Source organism: Oncorhynchus mykiss, chromosome 12, assembly GCF_013265735.2.
Source record: "Oncorhynchus mykiss isolate Arlee chromosome 12, USDA_OmykA_1.1, whole genome shotgun sequence".
In the NCBI taxonomy this organism is placed as follows: domain Eukaryota; kingdom Metazoa; phylum Chordata; class Actinopteri; order Salmoniformes; family Salmonidae; genus Oncorhynchus; species Oncorhynchus mykiss.
This window is the reverse complement of record NC_048576.1, coordinates 77,484,703-77,504,874: the sequence shown is the minus strand read 5'-3', so window position 1 is coordinate 77,504,874 and position 20,172 is coordinate 77,484,703. Positions and strand designations below refer to the sequence as shown.

Sequence of the window (20,172 nt, the reverse complement as noted above, 5' to 3'; positions counted from 1 at the left end):
TTCTTTTCAGTGATCCCACAGAACTATCCCCCTTCTTTACTCTCTCTCTCTGTTCTCAGTCTCTCCCTCTCTTTTTCTATTTCCACCACAGAAGCTTTGTGACATCTTAATTGGGGAGGATGAGTTGAATGGTTTCAAATACTTTAAACACATGGTTTGATGCCGTCACCTCTCTGATTCAGAGGGGTTGGGTTAAATGCGGAAGACACATTTCAGTTGAATACATTCAGTTGGACAACTGACTAGGTAACCCCCTTTCCATTCCATTCGCTCCGTTCCAGCCATTATTATGAGCCGTCCTCCCCTCAGCAGCCTCCACTGATTTCCACAGACTTGTTTATGAAAGTATAATGTTTGATCTCTTCCTCAGCTGCCACCGCCCACCTTTTTCCCGCTCCTTCCTCTCCCCCTTTACCTTCCCGCTTACCGCTGTGAATTCCATTTGATCATAAACAGGGAGGGATTTCCACTGAAGTAGTCAAAGATCTGAAAGAAAAAAAAAACGGTGTCACTTTAGCTATTACCAGTTGACGTTTGCTATCAACATAGAATGCAAAGGTCAGCAGAAAGGTCATTGAACACTTGCAATGTCTATGCGTGAATATCCATCTCATTAGAGAGAGAGAGAGAGAGAGATAGAAGTGTGTGTGTGAATTTGAGTGTCTGTGCGTGTATGTTTTCTGTTGGTGTTATATATTGGAAAGTGTATGCATGCATTGGGTGGGACCAGTTCAGACTACAGTGGAAAGGACAAGTCCTTTGATGAGTCATGGTAGCCTAAGCTTTGAGGAAATATTAAAACAACAACATGGCTGTGAGTGTGTCCATCTATTACGTACCCCTCCATTTTTGCTCGCTGGGAGGGATCTTCTTACCTTGACCAATTACATCACCTCATTACACAGTCAGGAAGAGACAGAGATGGATTGAGTGGGAAGAGGATAAAGGAGTGTGTGTATGTGTGTGTACAGTCTGCGTGTCTTACTCAGTAAAACAGCGTGCAATGCGGCACACTTTGTCGTCACAGTTCGTGTCAGTGTACAGTACCAGTTAAAAGTTTGTACACACCTACTCATTAAAGGATTTTTATTTTTGACTATTTTCTCCATTGTAGAATAATAGTGAAGACATAAAAACGATGAAATAACACATATGGAATCATGTAGTAACAAAAAAAGTGTTAAATCAAAATATGTTTATATTATTCAAAGTAGCCACCCTTTGCCTTGATGACAGCTTTGCACACTCTTGGCATTCTCTCAACCATCTTTATGAGGAATGCTTTTTCAACAGTCTTGAAGGAGTTCCCACATATGCGGAGCACTTGTTGCCTGCTTTTCCTTCACTCTGCGGTACAACTGCTCCCAAACCATCTCAATTAGGCTGAGGTTGGGTGATTGTGCAGGCCAAGTCATAAGATGCAGCACTCCATCACTCTCCTTCTTGGTTAAATAGCCCTTACACAGCCTGGAAGTGTGTTTTGAGTCATTGTCCTGTTGAAAAACAAATTATAGTCCCACTAAGCACAAACCAGATGGGATGGCATATCGCTGCAGAATACTGTGGAAGCCATGTTGGTTAAGTGTGCCTTTAATTCTAAATAAATCACTGACAGTGTCACCAGCAAAGCACTCCCACACCATCATACCTCCTCCTCCATGCTTCACGGTGGGAACCACACATGCGGAGTTTATCCATTCACCTACTCTGCATCTCACAAAGACATGGTGGTGGAACCAAAAATCTCAAATTTGGACTTATCAGACCAAAGGACAGATTTCCACTGGTCTAATGTCCATTGCTTGTGTTTCTTGGCCCAAGCAAGTCTCTTCTTCTTATTGATGTCCTTTACTAGTGGTTTCTTTGCAGCAATTTGATCATGAAGGCCTGATTCACGCAGTCTCCACCGAACAGTTGATGTTGAGATGTGTCTATTGAGATGTGTCTATCTGTGAACCATTAATTTGGGTTGCAATATGAGGTGCAGTTAACTCTAAAGAATGTATCCGTTACAGCAGAGGCAACTCTGAGTCTTCCTTTCCTGTAGCGGTTCTCATGAGAGCCAGTTTCATCATAGTGCTTGATGGTTTTTGTGAATGCCCTTGGAGAAACTTTCAAAGTTCTTGACATTTTCCAGATTGACTGACCTTCATACCTTAAAGTAATGATAAACTGTTGTTTCACTTTGCTTATCTGTTCTTGCCATAATATGGATGTGGTCTGTATACCACCCCTACCTTGTCACAACACAACTGATTGGCTCAAACACATTAGGGAAAGAAATTCCACAAATTAACTTTTAACAAGGCACACCTGTTCATTGAAATGCATTCCAGGTGACCACCTCATGAAGCTGGTTGAGAGAATGCCAATAGTGTGCAGAGCTGTCATCAAGGCAAAGGGTGGATACTTTGAAGAATCTCAAATATAAAATATATTTGATTTAACACTTTTTTGGTTACTATATGATTCCATGTGTTATTTCATAATTTTCATGTCTTCACTATTATTCTACAATGTAGAAAATTAGTAAAAATAAAGAAATCCTTGAATGAGTAGGTGTGTCCAAACTTTTGACTGGTACTGTATGTTTGCATGATATGCTGTACAGTTTAACAGTGTGTCAGTGGATTGTTGTATGTATGTCTACCTCTAACACAGTATCAGTGTGTAACAGGGCACACTCTCTGGTCAAAGTGTGTTCCAGCTCAGGTAAACCGAGAGCTTCCTGTGTCCGTGTCCATGGGAGCGAGCCCTGGATTAGCCCGACTGTTCTCACCTCCGTTCCGCTCTGCTTTGGTCTGGACTCACCACCACTGGACCTTTAGCACACTCCCTTCAATAAATGTCTGTGAGAGGAAGAGAGAGCGACGAATGAAGGTCACCTAGAGGGGCATCAAGGGAATCTATGAAGGGTAGAGATGGATGTTGACGACAGACAGGATATGGAAGGAGGAGAGAGTGATAGATTGAAAGGGGAGTTATCGCTATCATTTCCACCACCACCTTGGTAGACTTGTGCAATATTTTGGTATATCAGAGATAATTCCACTGAAACGTCTACACGCCCATCTATATGTATACTTTATCCGTCTCGCTCTCCTCGTCAAGTATTTTTATAAAGAAGGGGACCAAATTCCTAACTGTTTTCTATGGCTGTTCCAGTATTAATGTAGCACACACTAGCCAGCTGAGTATATTTATCTTGCCTTTTACAAAACAGCAGCTGGACAGAGGTATGCGTGTGAAAACAACTTAAAAGCATCAATAATATTATTTTAATTAAAACAAAAATAAATAAACACCAAAAGCCAGGTCCTCTCTGGAATGTAGTAATTCAGATTATTTTATGAATGAACGCATTCATAGTTGGCCACGCCTCAAACCTCTCATCCCCCTTTGGAATACCCTGGCCTCATGCCCGCCTCTTAATTGGCTAACCCGAATGTGGTAGGCGGAGCTGCAACAAAAAGCACGGGGACAATATATAACCGAGCTGCAAAAATGAATCGATTAAAATGTGTCGGTGTTAATATTCTAGGAAGAACACTACACATTAACTTTGGAATTACTGCGCCTTGTTTGACAGTTCCCGTTGTGGGGTTTTGTACGTGGACGAAAACAACAATTATCTTCTTGTGGCAGAAGTTATATTTTCTTTATTTTTTCATTCAATTGTCATTTGACAACATGAGGACGTTCATATTGCTTGTTCTGTTTCAAATGACGACTGTTGCCTTGGTAAGTGTGTGCAATGTTTTTGTACTTTGGCTTCAGCCAAGCTTGTGTAAACATTGTAAATAGAAGTTCACGTGTCGGGTCGGTCTCCTGTCACCACAGTGGCGGGTAGTCAACAGACTGCGCCACCGACAAGCGTACTGGTCCTCTTGTCTTCAGCGTTATAAGAAATGCCTTTGTGTCTCTGAATATTGCGTTAATGTGAATGCACTGTGAATTTGATGTTACAGTTGAGTAAATGCTGTCGTTTTACCTTTACAGTGAACATTTATGGCCAGATGGTGCCACCACACTACTAAATATGTTTCCATAAAACAAAAATAGGGTACTGTACTCTAATGAAAGTGATGTTGACCATAGTGTCTTCTATACACTAAGATAGAGACAGAAAGGAACAGTGTAGTTATCTGAATCTAATGCACGACATGACAGAACCTGACTCAAGTGCTCATGTTTTACCTGGGTTCCTGAATATCATTGGAATATTGGACCACTACTGCCCTCTAAACCCCCAGTGGTACACAAGAACCCAATTAGGGCTCCCAAACTGAGATGAAAAGTGACACATTCAGGTCTGGAAATAGATGGAACCCGCTGTGTGGAAACAATTTAGACCCCACCACTCAATCCCCCTGGCCCAGGATGGCATGGCAGCAGAGGGATACTTCGGATAGTCTTATCCTGTAGACAGGCTGTAGACAGGCAGACCCAAAACCTTTTTATCAGGGTTATGGGGGGCTGTGGTGTTGGGACTCAGGGAGGGGGTCACATTGAATTTCTCTTTCATCCCTGCCAAGAGGAAGGCGACAGCAACAGAGAGTGGGAAAGTGTCCCAGGGGGTTAGTGCTACTGGATATTTAGTGAATATTTAAGCCAAACACACTTTGAAGATCTTCTGTGCTCTGTGTAGCCTGACTCCACTTGAAACAAACAGTTTCTCGCTCTATTATTGTTTAGACTATGAACTGCTCTCATTGAAATCCTTTTTTTAATCCTCTGTATTGCACCATTCCCTCCAACCAGGTGAGAGCTGGCTGCCCTGTGATGTGTGAGTGCCCGGCAGGACCCCCCTCCTGTCCCCCGGGGGTCAGCTCTGTACCTGGCGGCTGTGGCTGCTGTAAGGTGTGTGCTGCCCAGCTCAACCAGGACTGCCACGACTCACACCCCTGTGACCACCACAAGGGGCTGGAGTGTAACTATGGCAATGACGTGGGCCACACTCAGGGCATCTGCAGGGGTATGTACACAATACAAACGGGGTTGTCAGGGTTCACGAGGGTTGGGTTTAGTCTGGGGTTGTATGGATTCAATGAAAAGTGAATGTTGGTTGTCTTTGATATGGATCTGGGGTTTGAAACTGGTGCCATGTTTAGAAGAGAGAGCATCTTCCTGAGCCACACTGCTGAGAGCAGGGGGCAGAATGCATTTATCTAGGTCCGTGAGTTGCCGCATGCGCGCACACACAGACGGGTATTTTTATGTGAGGGGGGTGGTTTCTATATAAAGGAGGGTATTTGGGGGCGTTGTATGGAAGTCCCGCAGAGGGATTGAAGCGGAACGACATCGTAAACAAGTCAAAATTCCTCTCTGGACTAAGAATAGAGGCTCCTTCATTAAACTAGGGATAGAGTGTCTACCTCCTCTACTGTCACGTCACTTCCTACTTCTAATACACAATTAGTTCTGGACCATTCTTGTTGATGTGCCCATTCTCTCTCTCTCTCTCTATTCCTTTGTCTCTGTTGTCCCCCTCCTCCACTTTGTTTATTACCTCACTCAACTTGAACTCATTGTGTTTTAAGCAATACAACCAAAGGCATGGCCATAGGCTAGTGATACCTCAGATCCTTCTACATACAGACATCATTGTCTTTCCTTTTTTTTATCTGTCTCCTATAACAGCGAAGCTCGAGGGTCGCCCCTGCGAATACAGCGGACGGATCTACCAAAATGGGGAGAATTTCCGGGCTGGCTGCAAGCACCAGTGTACGTGCATTGACGGGGCGGTGGGCTGCGTGCCTCTGTGCCCCAGCCACGTGCCTCTGGCATCACCCTCCTGCCCTGCCCCGCGCATGGTCAAGGTGCCTGGGCAGTGCTGCCTCAGTATCGACTGCCACAAGGGCTCATCCGTTGTACCCCCAGTACACGGGCACCCACTGCCTCCAGCCTACCCGCCTTTCCCCTTCATACCCTACCCTGCCTACCCCTACAAACCATACCACTACAAACCCAAGGATACCATGGGAAACGAGCTGGTGGAGGTAGAGAAGACGTGGGACAAGCTGCGCAGGCACAAGCACCTGGCGGGTAAGAGAGGGCGCCGTGATGTCGCCTTAGAGCGCCGTCTGTTTCCTCCCCGCAGTAAAACGCCATGTTTGTGTTTTCGCCCCCGACTCACAAACAGACCCACTGTGCCTTTCCCCTGCATCTCCCTGCATGTGTGTGTGAGTGTACCATGTTTTCCACTGACTACTTGTGCACCAGAGGCACACACACCACTCTCACAGCGTATACCTCTGTCGTCCAGCTTTTCCTTCTCTGTAATCACCCTCCTCTATGCGTCAGTGTTGCCTGTTCTGTGAATGAGGCCAGTGTGCTTACATCTCTCTCTGCCTCTCCCTCTGGTCCTCTCTCCCCCACTCTCTCCTTCCGTCCAGCATGGAGGCAGTTTGGAGGGCAGTGTGTGGTCCAGACCACGAGCTGGTCCCAATGCTCACGCAGCTGTGGGATGGCCGTGTCCTCTCGTGTCACCAATGACAACGCCCAGTGTAAGCTAGTAAAGGAGACGCGTCTGTGCAACATCCGGCCCTGCAGCTCCATGTCCATCCCCATCAAGGTAGTGTGTGTGTGTGTGTGTGTGTGTGTGTGTGTGTGTGTGTGTAAAGGGTATAAAAATTGCCAAAATTGACTACAAAGTGTAAATAGGATCATTTGGGTCATAAAGTCAGTCTCATCCCAAACTGAGATTTGTGAGATAATTAGGAAAAAATGGTATGTCACAGAATGAAGGGTACCACAACAGATTTTTGGGGTTTATTTCAATCCTGCCCACAGCACCCAAGTAATCATCAATTTGGAAACCAGCTGCACACACCCCAATCGTAATGCCCCAAGGTAAATTTGGTTTGACATTCAATATCACTATGGGGCTGGCTAAGGACCAGTAAATCACACAATGTACATGGGACAATATGTTAAAATGCCAACAGCTACAAATTTGATTTAATTAGAAGCTGTAGAAATTAAATGCATATATTGAAAGTACTTAATTAGACAATTGAAAGATGTGCAACATGAAAATATTGTCCCATTTACATTGTAATTTATTGACGGTCCCCAACTAGCCACACAGATATGCTATCAAACCAAATTTGCCATGGTTGTTCACTGGCCAGCTGAAGCTAATCGTCGACAGAAGTTGGCTAGCTGGCTAGCTAGTCTACTTCCAGACAAGACTTGGTTAGACTGTTTAACGTTATCTAGAATAGGGGTTCCCAACCTATGGGTCACGGCCCCCCATAGGGTATGCCAACATTTCGTGGTGGGGCGTGGGACATTCCTTGATTTGAGATGACGCATACATCGGTGACACTTTAGGCTAGAAACAAGTGGTAAAATGCCAGAGAAACACTCGACTGATGCACATGGGAATATATTTGGTTTGGCTCTATAACGTTCAGAAGCGGAGCTACGACCTTCTAAAGTCAAGGACTCAAAGAAATTGGACTGTGCTTGAGAGGTAATCTTATACAATGTGTGACTGTCGCTATCAATTGATCTATTCACTTTGTTTACAAGAAAATATATATAATTAAATTGAGAGTTCATATAAATATCATAAAACACTAGAACTTATTTTGGATTATTATCAAAAAGATGTCGAGTCTTGTTCAATTACGGAGAATTGCAGGAAATTAGCTTCAAATAATATTTCCCTAAGTACTTCACATTAAACCAAATCAAGCTGGTCGTGTAATTAATAAAGGCTAAATCAATAAACAATCATGTAAAAAATAAAGGGGGGCCTGATTTTAAAAATGTTATTTTTTTTATTTTTACGTGAAATAGGGGGCCCTGGAGGAAAAAAGGTTGGGAACCCTTGATCTAGAAGAATGAGTGACTGTGGACTGTTTTTGGCAGAGTGAAAGTACAAACGCTTCCCACATTCTTACACACACACGAGACACCCACATCAAAGCACTCCTCCATGACCCAAATCTCGTTCTCAGTCGCATTTTCTAATGAGGAGAATTGAAACCGAGGCTAATTCAGGAAGTTCAGCCCGCCTTTAAGGAAGGGATTGCAGCGGTCACCATTTTGGTGTGGCAACCATTTAATAGTCCCCCGGTCTTCATACATTGTAGGTACATGTATTTAGGTCAATGCCTGCATCCCAGTCTAAACCTTAAGAGACTGTGTGGACAGGGGTGTGCCCACATCCATATTAATATCATGTATTACGTGCCCCTCCCTCTGGCAAGCTCCCCCAGTGTGTGTCTGAGCCCACTCTATTCACAGTACTGTTGCTGTGGAACAAGTTCAACTGAACTGTGAATGGAAAAAGCTTCATTAGAAGACCTGAAGACCAACAGTACAAGGCACCAAATAGTTGTGACAGTGGAATGTAGACTCTTATCCTTGAGTTCTGTGGGAGCTAACATGTAGCCACATCCACCATGCTACCAGCCTCTCCCACTCTGCCCAGGTCTGTGTGTTGTGTTAATAGGCTCTTGTGTGTATGACGCAAAGCGCTCTCTATTCTCCCACTCCCTCGCTTTCTCTCATTTCATGTAACACCCTTAAACACTCTCCACATCTCACCAGAGCAGTGATTCACTGATGAGTCTGGTTGTTAGGCACCTGTCTTAATGTTCTCTCTGTGTTTTGAGAATTGTTGGGGCGTTAATGTGACACTATGCCACCTCATAACTGTTGGATGCCCACCCACCCATACTATCACCATGCCCCTCTCTAGCCCTGGTCTTGTTGTTTTGACCTTTCCTCAGATTTTCTCTCCCTGTGCCAGCATAACTGTAGTTGTGATTCACTGGGATTGTACAGTGACTAACCCAGACTCTTTCTCTTCTCCACAGAAAGGGAGGAAGTGCTCCCGTACCCACAAGGCCCCAGAGCCCCTGCGTCTGTCCTATGCTGGCTGCCGCAGCATGCGTCTCTACCGGCCCAACTACTGCGGCGTGTGTGTGGACGGCCGCTGCTGCTCGCCCCGCCGCACACGCACCGCCTCCGTGACCTTTGCCTGCCCTGATGGCGAGCGCTTCGACCACTCTGTCATGTTCGTGCAGTCCTGCAAGTGCAGTGATAAGTGCAGTCATCTGAACGAGGTTGCCCTCCCGCCCCAGCAGTGGCTCTACGGAGACACACACAAGTTCTCCGACTAGCGTCCCCCTCAAATCCCTCACTCGCTCCCAATCACTTTACCCCCACCAAGCCCCTGATAGAGTAGTAGTCCTAAGAGTAGCCAGATGCAAAGATCCCCACCACCCTCTTGGAGCATGTTTTGGGAGGCCTGGGTGAAGGAATTTGATTGGTTGATCTGCATTCTGGACAGAGATGAGTGACTAGTGCCGGCCTTAGAGTAGACACCCGGTCCTTTGTGGTTCATCAAAGTGTGTAAATAGACAAATATGGATTTTCCCAGTCACTATTTTGTCACTCCCCATGCACTACTGTACTCTGGGACAGAACCCACACTTTGGGGACAATAGTGAAACGTGGGACACACCCAATGCAGACTCCAACCCAGCTGCTGCACACACACCCAGTAGACTTGTGGACGTAGGATGGCAAGGTGTTTCATTTCATGGTGATGGCCAGCATAGAGTAGGCCTGTCAATGGCAAGCAGGTCTGGTTTGAGTGGAAGGAGAATCAGACTTGCATAGAAACAGTGACTTCTCCAGTAGATTTCCAATACCTTCTATTTGCGTAACCAAATGAAGACACTAAAAGAATGTTTTTGTGGGACAGAAGATGGACACTCCACAGAATGCTCTAGAAGGGACATTTTTGTATTTGTAATGATATTTGTTGTGACAGTGGTTGCCAATGAGAGAAGCGATGCTATGTTTGGAGCGGCATGACCGGAGGGCCCTGAGAGAGACAAAACAGCTGAGATCTGTCAGCAGAGAGAGGGGAGTTCCATGAGGTCTGGGACTTGACTCCTGGTCTCACCAGTGTTCACTGTCAAACAGCCACATTACCTGAGCAATAGTGGACGAAGACAACTCCCCAAGGAGAGATGTTATGGTTAGAGACAGACTGGCGCAGAAGCTGTTGGCTGAGGCTTTGTGTGTGTGTGATAGGTCATTAGATGTTGGACCAGTCCCCATTTTTTTTACTCCTCCATGCCTCAGCCCTGAAACAGTGAGACATTTAACCTAGCGCCAGCGGAACAAGCCTTGGATTCTGGCATTGAGAAGTCCTGTTGCTGATTTGAAGCAAATTACAATCCTGACTGAGGGGTAGAAAAAGCCTCAGCCACCCTCTGGTTTGTTATAAAAATAAAAATGCCTGCATATGAAGTAAACATGTAATTTGTAACTAGCGGGCGGGACCGTTTCAGACTCAATCTGGCCTGTAATCTAGCAACTGATCCACAATACTCCACAAAACAAAACTCTTACTCATGTTGCTTTATGTTTGAGGTGTCTAAATCTGCTCTCTGCCATTGAAGGTTGACATGTCGACAATATCCTGCTCATTAGAGACTGAAGCGGACATGAGGACACTACAAAGGGGTCAGCACTACATGGTTACAAATGGCCTCCTTTGCATAGACATGTCAGTAGTCTGTTATAGCACCTCGAAGAGATTAGCATACCAGTTGTCTGAAGTTGGAGGTTAAGATTCTGTATGGGTGAGACATGGACCTCTTTAGAATGACTAAAATGCCAAATTCTTCCCTATTAGGAAGGGTTGATAATTCATGCACCTTAGCCTTGTTCATGACTGAATCTGAGTGGTATATATGTAATTAACATGCTTTTCCCTCTGACTCCATGAAAAGTATTAGAGGATTCAAATATTGAAGCCCATATTACATTAGCCATGAGTGTTATTTTTATATGATTCAACTTTTTGTACAACTTCTAGGTTGGGACAGGTGTTCATAGTAGCCTCACAGCCTGTTAGGTGATTGACTTTGTAAAATAAAAATTGACGTTCTGATTGGTTAGACACTGCCATCATGCTTACCTATGTAGATTGTGATTTGAGAAGTCTTTGGTTTTATAACGACACTATAGAGCAGCCATGTACAGATGCATCCTTGTTTGCTGTATACAGACCAATCCATTTGAGTTATAACTTAAAACCAATGAACCAGTCCATGTATAGCTAGCACTGAGCAAGTCTGGGCTCTGATGTGGGCACAGCACACACTGCCATTTCCAATCTCTGCGCTTTATTGAGCAAGTGATTGAAAATTTGTATAAAAGCATATCTGGTTGTTTTGTCCTAACTTTGATTCACAGGCTAATTGAATTCATGCTGCATTTGGAATAAAGTATGTTGACTTATTATCTAACGAACAAGTGCACCCTTTCAGTTCCACCTAGAGTACCTCTACAACCGGAAGTGAATTACGTAGCAGGTTGGGAGCTTTAGGTTAAGCAACAAGAAAAAAATCTAAACCGCTACAAAAGTCACGCCTGCACTCCTAGCTCTGTCGGCCTTCTCCCTACAGTTCTCAGCGTCGCCCACGACTGGGTCATGTGAACTACAAACCCGACGTGGAGTTTCACCGTTAAGAAACGTCTGTTTGCGATACAGCTGTCGAAAAATAAGGCCCTCATCTTTAATCAGCGATTAAAACTGTATAGCAGTTTCACAGCTCTATACAGGTGCCTCTGACAAAGCTACTCTTCCACATGTTCGGGGCGAGCTAGATAACCCGCAGTTTCCCGTAAACAAACACTAACATGGAGATGTGGTCTGGTGGGAACACTAACCCTAATAAAAAGGTGTGTGTATATATATATATATATATATACATATTAAACTTATTTTGGAAAATACATTCGCTGATATGAAATGTCTTGTGCTTTCCAAACCATAACACGCAATGCTTGCGGTAATGTTCAGTCAAGCCACTAAACATAACTCCCGTACAGAAGAGGCCTTCATCCAATGACTTCTGTAATGAAAACGGCTATACTGTCACAACCCGGTTTCACTAAAGATATCTGGGAAAATATGGTTCAAACACTAGAGATGTGGCCAATTAGCATTAATAGGTTGTTTTATTTGATAGGACACCCTTATAACAGTTTGATTCCTGTATAAATAAGTTTACCATTAGGCAGATGTGATTACCCAATGGAAGGATGCTCCCAATAATAGAGCCATGATCCCTGGGGTCAGTCATGCACCAGCAGACACTCTGGTTCTTCCAAATAAGCCGTGACGGTCCCTCCTTTTACAAGCCCTTACAAAGAATGAAGTTGTGCCCAGATTTCCCAGCTTTGTCAGTGAGCCAGCATGCAACCACCACATGCTTGGGACTCACAGTAAAGAGTCATTTCGAAGAAGCTTTTTATACACTTTCCTGATGCGTTTTAGATTGGGCCCAACGTTTGTAAGCTCGCATGAAATCATTCTGAATGGGGAATTTATGGTCCCATTTAACTAGCAAAAATAAAGTCACTTGAAGAATTTCTTAATACGCACACCATTGTAAGTAACATGTAACCTGTCAAATTGGATCAGAAACTGGAATTTTATAAAAAAGTTTTAATTTCATTGACCAAAAATAAACCACAACACAAAATTAAAACCAGACAACCCCCAATGATAAAATAAAAATACATTTGGTGAACAGTCAAAGAACAGAGCTTTAAAATAAAACAGCGAGGAAGGTTTTTCATCCAAACAAGGACAGATTCAGGGTTAGGGGACATTTCTTCTGGGATGGAGGACTCATCTGGACTGCTCAACTAGAAGAAAAAAAATAGAGATTAAAAAAAGTGGTGGGTGAGAAAGGCAAGAAGAGACACTTCTGAAGACCATCTCCATAAGCACCAGCTGGGCATTCCAGCTTTTCACCATACGTTTAAACATGTACGGAGTCTCCATTCACTAAGACCTACCCAGTTTAGGGCTGACCCCACATGTCTTTATGGCACATAAGAAACCTGTGAGTCGAGCGTGAAACAAACCTGTGAGTCACGCATGTCTGTGGACTAATCCACTAGAGGCCACAGGGATGGCGGCGAAGATGCACAACACCTCTCCAGAACCCACTCCCGCCAATTCATTATGAGAATCGTTTGCCCTTTGTTAGTGTATCAATTCCCCATTAAGTCACCAGTAGTACATGCATGATTGAGTCAATTTCTAATCTAGTGTTTGTTTACCATAATTTCTGTTAATGCATTTAATATTAGTCTTATTGTTCATTGTCAGAGCGCACAACCTATGCAACACTGAGAAACAACTTTAGATGCATTTAATTCCACTTACTAATTGTCTTGTTTAAAGTGCTCCTGTCAATTTTGAGTAAGGATGCTCAACTGACTAAGTATAAATTTAGGCCTAAGGCTACATGGTCTGCAAATGGCACTTATTTATTTTTTTAAAAGTCTACCATTTGGGGGATGTGCTGCATTTCTGATTGGCTTAACTCACCACCACTGATGAGTTGGAGCTCTAAAGTAACTTGTCACCTCAAAAACAAAGTCTGTTAACATGCATTGAGAGTGACAATAGTTACTCAATGTATTTGAAAAATCTTTCCTGCCCTGTCTCTTTTGATAACCACTGAGTGAAAGGGGAAAATGTTATGCTCTGATCCAGTGGAAATGTTTAAACATATATATTAAAAGGCCTACCTGATTACTTCTTATCCCTTGCACAAATAGCCTACAGTGGTTTCTGTTCAGAGCTCACTGGTGCAGCAAAACAGGGTATTTTATTTAATGTTGCAAGTTCACTAGCGCACGGGTCGGGCTGGACCTAATTGATAAGGTTTTGAGTTTGTTGCAGACAGGCCATGCGTAGCCAATGTGATTTATAGGATATTTACAGTTGAAGTCAGAAGTTTACATACACCATAGCCAAATATATTTAATCCTAGTAAACATTCCATGTCCTAGGTCAGGTCAGTCACCACCTAAGTCAGTCACCACTTTATTTTAAGAATGTAAAATGTCAGAATAGTAGAGAATGATTTTTTCACATTCCCAGTGGATCAGAAGTTTACATGCATGCAATTAGAATTTGGTAGCATTGCCTTTAAATTGTTTAACTTGGGTCAAACATTTAGGGTAGCCGTCCGCAAGCTTTCCTCAAGAAAGTTGGGTGAATTTTGGCCCATTCCTGACATAATTGGTGTAACCGAGTCAGGTTGTAGGCCTCCTTGCTCGCACACGCCTTCAGTTCTGCCCACACATTTTCTATAGGATTGAGGTCAGGGCTTTGTGATGGCCACTCCAATACCTTGACTTTGTTGTCCTTAAGCCATTTTGCCACAACTTTGATAGTATGCTTGGGGTCATTGTGCATTTGGAAGACCCATTTGCGACCAAGCTTTAACTTCCTGACTGATGTTGCTTCAATATATCCACCTTTTTCCTCATGATGCCATCTATTTTGTGAAGTGCTACAGTCCCTCCTGCAGCAAAGCACACCCACAACATGATGCTGCCACCCCCATGCGTCACGGTTGGGATAGTGTCCTTCGGCTTGCAAGCCTCCCCCCTTTTCCTCCAAACATAACAATGGTCATCATGACCAAACAGTTCCATTTTTGTTTCATCAGACCAGAGGACATTAATCCAAAAAGTATGATCTGTCCCCCCATGTGCAGTTCAAACCGTAGTCTGGCTTTTTAATGGGGGTTTTGGAGCAGTGGCTTCTTCATTGCTGAGCAGCCTTTCAGGTTGTCAATGTAGGACTCGTTTTACTGTGGATATAGATACCTTTTTACCCGTTTCCTCCAGCATTTTCACAAGGTCCTTTGCTGTCGTTCTGGGATTGATTTGCACTTTTCACACCAAAGTACATTAATCTCTAGGAGACAGAACAAGTCTCCTTCCTGAGCAGAACGGCTACGTGGTCCCGTGGTGTTTATACTTGTGTACTATTGTTTGTACAGATGAACGTGGTACCTTCAGTCGTTTGGAAATTGCTCCCAAGGATGAACCAGACAGTCTACACATTTTTTTCCTGGGGTCTTGGCTGATTTATTTTGGTTTTCCCACGATGTCAAGCAAAGAGGCACTGAGTTTGAGGGGAGGCCTTGAAATACATCCACACCCCTTTTTGACCCAAATGATAGCCTAGTGGTTTGAGCATTGGACTAGTAACCGAAAGGTTGCAAGATTGTATCCCCGAGCTGACAAGGTAAAAATCTGTCTTTCTACCCCTGAACAAAAAAGTTAACCCACTGTTCCTAGGTCGTAATTGAAAATAAGAATTTGTTATCTGACTTGCCTAGTTAAATAAAAAAGGTTTTTAAAAAAGCCCATCAGAAGCTTCTAAAGCCATAACATAATTTTCTGGAACTTTCCAAGCCGTTTAAAGGCACAGTCAACTTAGTGTATGTAAACTTCTGACCCACTGAAATTGTGATAGTGAATTATAAGTGAAATAATCTGTCTGTAAACAATCGTTGGAAAAAATTACTCCCTTGGACTTAATTCATCAAGGTCACTGTTCAGTAAGGAACTTCACATGTGGTTGTGTAGGTCTTAATTGAAAGGAGAAACCAAAACCCAGCAGACACTAGGCCCTCCATGGAATGAGTTTGACACCCCTGGCTTAAAGCATCAGACAAGCGCTATGGAAAAATATATAAATAACACACTTTAAAATGTCGACCAACTGATTGGTCAAAAGAACAGATGACTTTCGGGTGGCAAAGATATTGTGTGGAGGACAGCCCTATGTGGCAGTCCAATTCTCTCTAGTCACCACCATTACTAAGGGAGTTATTATACCAGGCAATTATCTTGGGGGTTTCAATGAGCTGACAATATCCCCCTGACCTTTCAGGCCCAGCATTAGAGTACTAATGATTAACAGATGCGGCTTACCCCAGACACATTGACATTTGTTATGATCACCAAGTCACTTTGACCCGCTACATTCATTCCCTTTAAACATTGAATTAAACAACTATCAGCAGACAGTGACAAATACCACTTTTAATTCTTGCAAGTTGAGTAATAGTTATGCCAGTTTGAGTGTATAAGGATGGAGAAAGACTTACTGTAAGTGGAGATGTCGATCTCTTCTGGCAGCTCAGCCACATTGACCTCAAAGCGGTCCTGCACGTCATTCAAAGTCTTGGCATCGGTCTCGTCTGACACAAAGGTCACAGCCAGACCCTTGGTTCCAAACCGCCCAGCACGGGCCACCTGAGGGGCAAAAGGGTCAAATGGGGGTGACAACTCAAAGAATATGAGCCTTTAGAGGGAGATCTACAGAGGCCAATGACAAGTTGATGAAATCGTCAGATGCAATCGGTATTTGGAAATACCATTCACAACCAGAAGACAGGTGTTTGAGGCTCCTTCAGTTATGTGACTCACCCTGTGTAAGTAGCTGTCCGAGTCCTCAGGCATGTCGTAATTGAAGACAATATTGACTCGCTCGATATCCATCCCTCGGCCAAACAGGTTGGTGGCCACCAAGATCCGCCTTTGGAAATCCTTGAACTGCTGGTAACGGGACAGCCTGGGGATAGACAGCCAGAGAGGATTAACACAGCTGCTATAGGTATTACTAGATGTAGAGGCTGCCCTTTGAAGGAAACTGTGCTGAGTTAATTAAAGAGGCTTTCGGCCACATAAAGTCAGCATTTGGGGCTCCCTTTCATTTGAGATGTGAGAGAAAAGCGTGCATGTAAGCAACAGAGACTGACCTCTCCTCCTGAGCCATGCCCCTGTGGATGGCAATGGCAGGGAAGTTCTGTTCCACCAGTAGCTGAGAGAGCGCCACACAGCGCTGCACTGACTTGACAAAGATCACCACCTAGAGGTACACAGGAGACATTACAGAAATATAGCAAACAAATTTACAAGGAAACAGCACAAATAAGACTTCTTACAGGGATAAAAGTTATACCATTAGTGTGTGGGTTTACCTGGTTGAACTCCAGCACATCAAGCAGGTCAAAGAGCTTGCGGTTCTTCTCGCTGTCCTTCAGCTTGCAGTAGTACTGCTGCAGACCGTGCAGCGTCAGCTTGGTCTCATCATCTACAAACACCTCCATGGGCTACAGGAGACAGAGCATGTCACTTCAGAACCACAAAAATACTTATATGAAGTCAATGCAAAGTTGTGCTGTTTTACAAACAACTTGAGTCCATAACCGCATGAAGTGGCAGTGCTACCCCCTGCACTCACATCCTGCATGAACTTGCGGCAGACCGGTCGAATCTCCTTGCTGAGGGTGGCGCTGAACATCATGCACTGCTTCTCATGTGGTGTTAGCCTGAAGATGTCCTGTACGTCACGCCTCATGTCTGAAACATGAGAGAAATGGGACCATGGATAAAACAGCCAAGTCTCAAACTACCCCTCAGAACAGCCAAGAACCAAGACATCCACTTTACTCAGTCTATATGCAACAACAGATTTCCAGTGGGGAAACCCAAATCAAGATTGCAATTGATAGAAATCATTTTTCAGGGGGTAAATAACAAAAATGGGTTGGATTAACAGTCGAGTGAAGGAGAATTTCCAAAAAGGACATGAATAATAAGCAAGGACTCACCCAACTGCTCCAGCATCTTGTCACACTCATCCAGGACAAAGTGCTTGACGTTCTTTAGGTTGAGGGTCTTGTTGCGGATGAGGGCCAGGATTCGGCCAGGGGTTCCCACCACAATGTGAGGGCAGTTCTTCTTCAGCACATCCTCATCCTTCTTGATAGACAGGCCCCCGAAGAACACGGCTGCCTTTACTGTGGGCATGTACTTGGAGAAACGCTCATACTCTTTACTGATCTGGAAGGCCAGCTCTCGTGTGTGGCACATTACTAGAACTGACACCTAGAGAAAAGAGTAGTATTTGATGCGAATAGATCACCTGTGGGTTATGCATAACAAATATTTGAAACTTGACATAAGAGACATTTGCAGAATGCAGATACTGACCTGTCCATCCACAGGCTCAATCTGCTGTAGTGTGGCAAGAACAAACACTGCCGTTTTGCCCATACCAGACTTGGCCTGGCAAAGGATGTCCATGCCCAGGATGGCCTGAGGGATGCACTCATGTTGAACTGGAAAACAATGAGGCATTTGGTCAGTATACCTGAATGCAGTTCACCACCTTTATCTGAACAAAAAAGCCATTGTTTACCATAACACATGCAGTTTTGACAAGTAGAAACATCAACACCCAATGACGTTGGACACAGCCTCCTCCTATACAGGCACTCCATTGTATCCACAGACATGCCACTGCTATTCATGACCTCCATTTATGCCACTCCCAGCACTCATCCACCCATTGCACTCACCTTCAGATGGATGCTCAAAGCCACAGTCGACAATAGCGCGGAGCAGCTCTGGTTTGAGCAGGAAGTCTCTGAAGCCAGAGCTGTGGATGGAGACATAGGAGCCCTTCACCTCCTTCTTGCCTGCTGGGGCAGTAGTCTCCGGGGCTCCCTGAGGCTCCTCGTCCTCTTCATAGTCCAGCAGCTCATTGTCAACGTCATTCTCAGCCATTCTGTCTAAAAAAAATTAGGAGGGTGGGGGGTAATAATGGCTGGTCATTCATACTAGCTGTCACTGTTTGTTTTTGACTAAAGATTGTCCTCGAGACCCTATTTTTTTAAATAAAAATATGTTTTCAATTAGGAGATTTGAAAGTTAAGAGACCAACATCGCCACTATCCATGGTAAGGTTAGTCTACATCAGAGCACTATTAAGTTAACATTCAGTAACATCAAACCATAACGTTTAACTAAATCATGACGTTGACAGTTGCAGAAAACGTCTCAAACTAGCTAAGCCATCATGACTATCCAGTTAAGTTACGTAGTTAACTAGTTGTAAACTATCCACGTTCAACAGCAAAATAAGCAGCTCAATTATGTATTACAAACAAAACCAGGGGCAATGGCTGCTAGCTAGCATTTTGTTATAAATGGTAAGCAACTACAAAAGGTTTCGTCAACAACGGTTGGTATTGGCTAGCTCCGTAGCTTGTTTACGAGTAAAATCAGAGATACCTCTGGTAACGTAACACCCGTATAGTAACGCAAACAATGTCATGAATCGACTCTGCTTTTGCCGCACACAGCTCAGGCCAACCTAGTTAGCTAAATTACTAGCAGTTCTGGTAGCTAACGTTAACTAATAAAACTATCAATGTAGCGAGTTATCGAACTAAACCAACTACTGTCCAAATTACACAACATATAGAGCCACACGTGGCTAACTCCAATGTTTTGCACGACTTTGATCGGTTTTGGTTAGCGAACGTTAGTCCTAGCCTAGCTTGCAAAATAGCCTTCGTTACTTCCAGATGCCTTGCTCAGAACTAACAATGCATTTGCCAATATATTGCTTATCCGAAAACCATCAAAAGCAGTTGGTGATTCATAATACAACTACGAGAACCAGAATATTCCCAAAAGGACACAACTAAGCAATATTAGCTACCGTCTTACCTTACAGCGATGTTACAATTCAACCTCCAAAAAATGCTCCTCAGAACCACATGGAGAGGAGGCCTCAGTTTATACGACAAGCCGGAACTTCCGCCTCCACTAAATACAGTAATATCATTGGTTGGTTTACGTGTCAATTTGACGAAAATACTCCTAATTCTATCACGATTGGCCAAGTCAAGCTGTCAATCAATAGTGACGATAAGCACTCCTGTCAGAGATTTTTATAACTAACCAAGATAGTCCACAGACTGTCGTTTCCAATGGGAAATAGTGGGCAAGAGCCAAGCACGAGCTAGCGAGATCCTTTTAGCCAGTTCTAGCATGCATCTGTATATTTCCGGTAGGGAACGCTTACTCTGTGAAGTAAGCGTGTGCAATAGCTCGAGTCGCCTTTGCTTCTAAACAATGCGATTTTTTTTTATTGACAAAGGGCAAAATCTACAAATATAAGTCCGCCTGTTGTCTTTCAATAACATTTTAGATTGCGTTTTATATTTTGTAATCTAATACCTTATAACAACGTATTGGGCAGAAGTAAATTAAGCCACGAAAACAAATATAATTTTACATATATCATAAATGATCGCGTTTTTATGAATTTTATGATTTCATGTTAAATCTCATTAAAAATTATTATGGAACATGATCCAAGAAGTAGGCGGGACTTTCATAGTTTATTAAATTAATTCCGTCACTAAGATTGACCATGGTCTTGTGTACAGAAGAACACAAACACTTAATTTACTCAATAATATGTTTTTGCAACGATTCATTGGAATGTGTTTTGTA

General features: G+C 43.6%; 2 protein-coding genes across 3 annotated transcripts; one reads left to right on the top strand and one right to left on the bottom strand.

Annotated features, from left to right (window-relative positions):
- The first annotated feature begins 3,434 nt into the window (after positions 1–3,434).
- On the top strand, positions 3,435–11,282 carry LOC110538468 (CCN family member 1). Its single transcript, XM_021625305.2, has 5 exons — positions 3,435–3,741; positions 4,762–4,975; positions 5,641–6,045; positions 6,396–6,574; positions 8,832–11,282. Exons 1-5 carry the CDS (start codon positions 3,505–3,507, stop codon positions 9,135–9,137), a joined length of 1,341 nt encoding a protein of 446 aa, XP_021480980.2. The 5' UTR covers positions 3,435–3,504; the 3' UTR covers positions 9,138–11,282.
- A 1,185-nt stretch (positions 11,283–12,467) lies between these two features.
- LOC110538469 (ATP-dependent RNA helicase DDX39A) lies at positions 12,468–19,537 on the bottom strand. 2 transcript variants are annotated; one of them, XM_021625306.2, is made up of 10 exons: positions 19,381–19,537; positions 18,225–18,437; positions 17,857–17,984; positions 17,475–17,751; positions 17,105–17,223; positions 16,842–16,973; positions 16,620–16,729; positions 16,288–16,432; positions 15,966–16,113; positions 12,468–12,690 (listed from the first exon to the last, which is right to left on the bottom strand). In XM_021625306.2, exons 2-10 carry the CDS (start codon positions 18,430–18,432, stop codon positions 12,674–12,676), a joined length of 1,284 nt encoding a protein of 427 aa, XP_021480981.1. In that variant the 5' UTR covers positions 18,433–18,437; positions 19,381–19,537; the 3' UTR covers positions 12,468–12,673. The 2 variants fall into 2 exon arrangements, with proteins under 2 accessions (XP_021480981.1, XP_021480982.1); XM_021625307.2 differs by having other exon boundaries at positions 18,225–18,433; positions 19,381–19,521.
- Between the last annotated feature and the right edge of the window lie 635 nt (positions 19,538–20,172).

What these genes read in the sequence shown, in the direction of transcription:
- LOC110538468 (XM_021625305.2), top strand. Translation starts at nt 3,505, where the DNA reads ATGAATCGATTAAAATGTGTCGGTGTTAATATTCTAGGAAGAACACTA. An exon ending in AAATGACGACTGTTGCCTTG is followed by an intron (nt 3,742 to 4,761) that starts GTAAGTGTGTGC and finishes CCCTCCAACCAG; the next exon opens with GTGAGAGCTGGCTGCCCTGT. An exon ending in CAGGCACAAGCACCTGGCGG is followed by an intron (nt 6,046 to 6,395) that starts GTAAGAGAGGGC and finishes CCTTCCGTCCAG; the next exon opens with CATGGAGGCAGTTTGGAGGG.
- LOC110538469 (XM_021625306.2), bottom strand. Translation starts at nt 18,432, where the DNA reads ATGGCTGAGAATGACGTTGACAATGAGCTGCTGGACTATGAAGAGGAC. An exon ending in CAAGATGCTGGAGCAGTTGG is followed by an intron (nt 17,224 to 17,474) that starts GTGAGTCCTTGC and finishes CTCATGTTTCAG; the next exon opens with ACATGAGGCGTGACGTACAG. An exon ending in GGCATGGCTCAGGAGGAGAG is followed by an intron (nt 16,433 to 16,619) that starts GTCAGTCTCTGT and finishes GTCTATCCCCAG; the next exon opens with GCTGTCCCGTTACCAGCAGT.